The 3,229-nt window shown below is 18.3% G+C and overlaps 3 protein-coding genes across 3 annotated transcripts in view; 1 reads left to right on the forward strand and 2 right to left on the reverse strand.

The window, feature by feature from the left end:
- Nucleotides 1-424, reverse strand: part of LOC102675605 (contactin) — a 10,297-nt gene extending 9,873 nt beyond the window's left edge. The window contains exon 1 of the mRNA XM_006619648.2: nt 314-424. The gene's annotated coding sequence lies outside the window, so the exon portion shown is untranslated. The remainder of the gene's footprint in view (nt 1-313) is intronic.
- Nucleotides 425-1,590: 1,166 nt separating this feature from the next.
- The window catches only part of LOC102676193 (protein ARV1), a 4,748-nt gene continuing 3,109 nt past the window's right edge, over nt 1,591-3,229 (forward strand). The window contains exon 1 of the mRNA XM_031512403.1: nt 1,591-1,608. The gene's annotated coding sequence lies outside the window, so the exon portion shown is untranslated. The remainder of the gene's footprint in view (nt 1,609-3,229) is intronic.
- Nucleotides 1,698-3,229, reverse strand: part of LOC102675739 (1,5-anhydro-D-fructose reductase-like) — a 2,320-nt gene continuing 788 nt past the window's right edge. The window contains exons 2-4 of the mRNA XM_006619649.2: nt 2,765-2,932; nt 2,195-2,548; nt 1,698-2,119 (exon numbers count right to left, since the gene is read on the reverse strand). Of these exons, the coding sequence (XP_006619712.1) occupies nt 1,745-2,119; nt 2,195-2,548; nt 2,765-2,932 (897 nt within the window). The 3' untranslated portion in view covers nt 1,698-1,744. The remainder of the gene's footprint in view (nt 2,120-2,194; nt 2,549-2,764; nt 2,933-3,229) is intronic.

The following is a 3,229-nucleotide window of genomic DNA, read 5'->3' on the forward strand; positions in this document are numbered from 1 at the left end:
TTAAAATCGAATTTTGAAAATTGAATTTATTTGAATTTTTTATTATATATTTTATTTTATTAATTATATATAAATAAAACAAAATATTTAAGAAAATAAAAATTCATCAATAAAACATAAAATATTTGCCAAAAAAATTTCCTTCTTATAAAATAAATTTAAAATATACTTATATATAAAAAAAATATTTCAAATAACTACATAAATGAGGTGTCAGGGAGTGGCAATATAATCTTAAAATAATTTAATATAATATTTAATATAATTTAGATAAAAATTATTTAAAATTATATTGTTAATAACAATTTTTTACCTTTAATTAATTTCCTTTTATGTGTGAAACATTATAAATTGTTATTTAACAATTATAAAAGCGTTCTTATTGTTGACACAACACATTATTAAATATGAGCTTGAACTTAATATATATATGATGTAAAAGTTACATTTCAGAAAAAGATATATTTTCGATTATCACAAATCATAATTTAAAATTAAAAATAAAAATTATAAAAAAACGAAATTAATTTTTTTATGAACTTGAATATAATTAATATATTATTATATAAAAGTTTACATGATATTAATATTACATATATTCCATTTTATTGAGAATACAACTTTAATACTTATGTGTATATATATCTTTTATTATTATAGGCTTAAACTATATACTTATAGATAGCACTCATATATAAAGAATTATGAGTCAAACTAAAGCAAGAATAAAATAACGGAAAATATATCATTTGTGAATTATTAATTACTAATAATTTTTAAATTTTTAATAAACATGTATTAATTTAATATATCTAATATTTTGTATTATTGCGATATATTATTTTGTATTATAGCAATTGTATTATAAAGAAAATAATTTATTAATAAATTATAATAGAATAAGAAATAAATTTTAAAAAATTATATTATTTTAAAATCTATACAATATAATTATAAATAAATAATTTTTGTCTAAATATTTGTGTATTGTTGTTATTATTTTTTTAAAAAAAATATTTTTTTTAAAAAAAATTATAATTTTCAAAATATCATAATGATTTAAAATTATAAAAATAAAATACAAATTAATAGAGAAAAAATTAAATTAACATAAAATAAGATAAAATATAAATTTCAGACTTAATATTGATTAAACATAAATATTTATTGTTTTGAAAATTTCTGTCATTACTTTGATCACATGCAATATATATACATAAATGATTTTATCTTTACTTCAAAGTATCTAAAATTGTGTTTATAAATATGTATGATCTAAGATAGAGATAAAATAATATCATATAGTGCTATTATCGAACACGAGATTTCTAACTAGATTTTTAATATCTTCAGTCTATATGTTTATAAGTTATGTGCTACCTATTAAATATTAATACAAATACATCGCCATGTATCCAAATTCACATCCACGATTTTAACCTTTCCGCGATGAAAATTAATTATTGCTATTTATAATATTATTTTGGTATATTTCTAAAATTATAATTTTTTAAATAATTTAAAACACACACAAAATTAATAGATATTTATTTATTTGTATAAAATTATTCTTTTTTCTACATAATACTATAAAAATACATCTTCCGAGTAAGTAAATCATTATTGTTATTTATATTTCATAATTATATATATGCAATATAATGAATTACATTAAAATTATTAAAATTAATTATTAAAATTAAATCATATTATCTATAATATTATAATATAATATAATATAAATTTAGAAAGGATATTCGGGATGAATTTCAATTCCCTTAAAAAATTTTAAATCACAAATCCTACTAGATTCACCACGATCGAGATTATATAATTTTTTCATATCTTCCGGATTAAGTTCCCAATCAAAAAGTTGTATGTTTTCCTTAATTCTTTGAGGATTTGTACTTTTAGGGATAACTACGATTCCATTTTGTACAATATATTTTAATAAAATTTGTGCAGATGATTTCTTATAGTTTTTTGCTATTTCCATTACTACATCGTTTTGTAACATATCTGAAATTTCTTCTGTTTTATTCAATAATTTAACAAGACTACGTGAGCCAAGTGGCGAGTAAGCCGTTATAGGAATATTTTCTTGCTTGCAAAATTTTACCTAAAAAAATGTTATTTTTTTTATAAAATAAAATTGTTGATAATTCTATAATAAAGATTTAAAAAAAGATTTTACCAGTTCCTTTTGTTGAAAATAAATATGCAATTCAATCTGCAGCATTGATATTTTCATTTTCGTGTTTTTTAAAATTCGCTTGATTTGAGAAATATTAAAATTTGATAATCCAATTGCTTTAGTTCGGCCACATTTCACTTGTTTCTCCATTTCGGTCCAAATTTCTACGTGATTTGTACTATTATCAAGTCTAATTTGGCCATTCTCGTCAAAAGGATGTAAAATATCCCCAACTTTTTCAAAACCAATCGGAACGTGAATCAAATAAAGATCTAAATATTCTAATTGTAAATTTTGTAATGATGTTTTAATCCATTTTTCCACATCTTCTGCTCTATTTCCTACAGCAGGAAGCTATAAGCAAAAAATATGCAAAAAATATGTATTTTTAATAATCTTTTATATTTTAATAATAAATAATTTTTTGACAATTAATCTTATCAATTTTGTAAAACATTTATTTATTAAAATCATATCCATTTGATTATTATACACATATAAAAATATTTTAAGACATTTACAAAATTATAAATATGGACATATGATATAATGAATTATCGTTAATATTACCTTTGTAACAATAAATATATCAGATCGTTTAAGTTTTTTAGAATCAAACCAGTTTTTAAGAACGTCACCAATTACTTTTTCATTTTCATACGACGTTGCTGTATCAATATGTCTATATCCTGCTTCTAAAGCAATGTTCAATGCATCTTCCAATTCCTTTTCTTGTGCCTTAAATATAATATATTTTTTATTTTTTTTGAAAAACAATTAATTTTTTAAAAAATTCAAGAAAACTTATAATTTCAAGAAGTTAAAGTCGTGCTAAGAAATTTGATTTTATAATTTTTTATTATCTATTACTTTCAATTTAATATATACATAATTCATAATTTTTACAAAATTTTAAATATAATTTTTAATAATCTTTTACAATTAATAAATAAATAAATATATATATATATATATATATAAAATTCATAACTTTTATAATTTTATAATTTTAGCTTGTTATAATAATTAAATACA

This window comes from Apis dorsata, unplaced genomic scaffold (genome assembly GCF_000469605.1).
Source record: "Apis dorsata unplaced genomic scaffold, Apis dorsata 1.3 scaffold_429, whole genome shotgun sequence".
Lineage (NCBI taxonomy): Eukaryota > Metazoa > Arthropoda > Insecta > Hymenoptera > Apidae > Apis > Apis dorsata.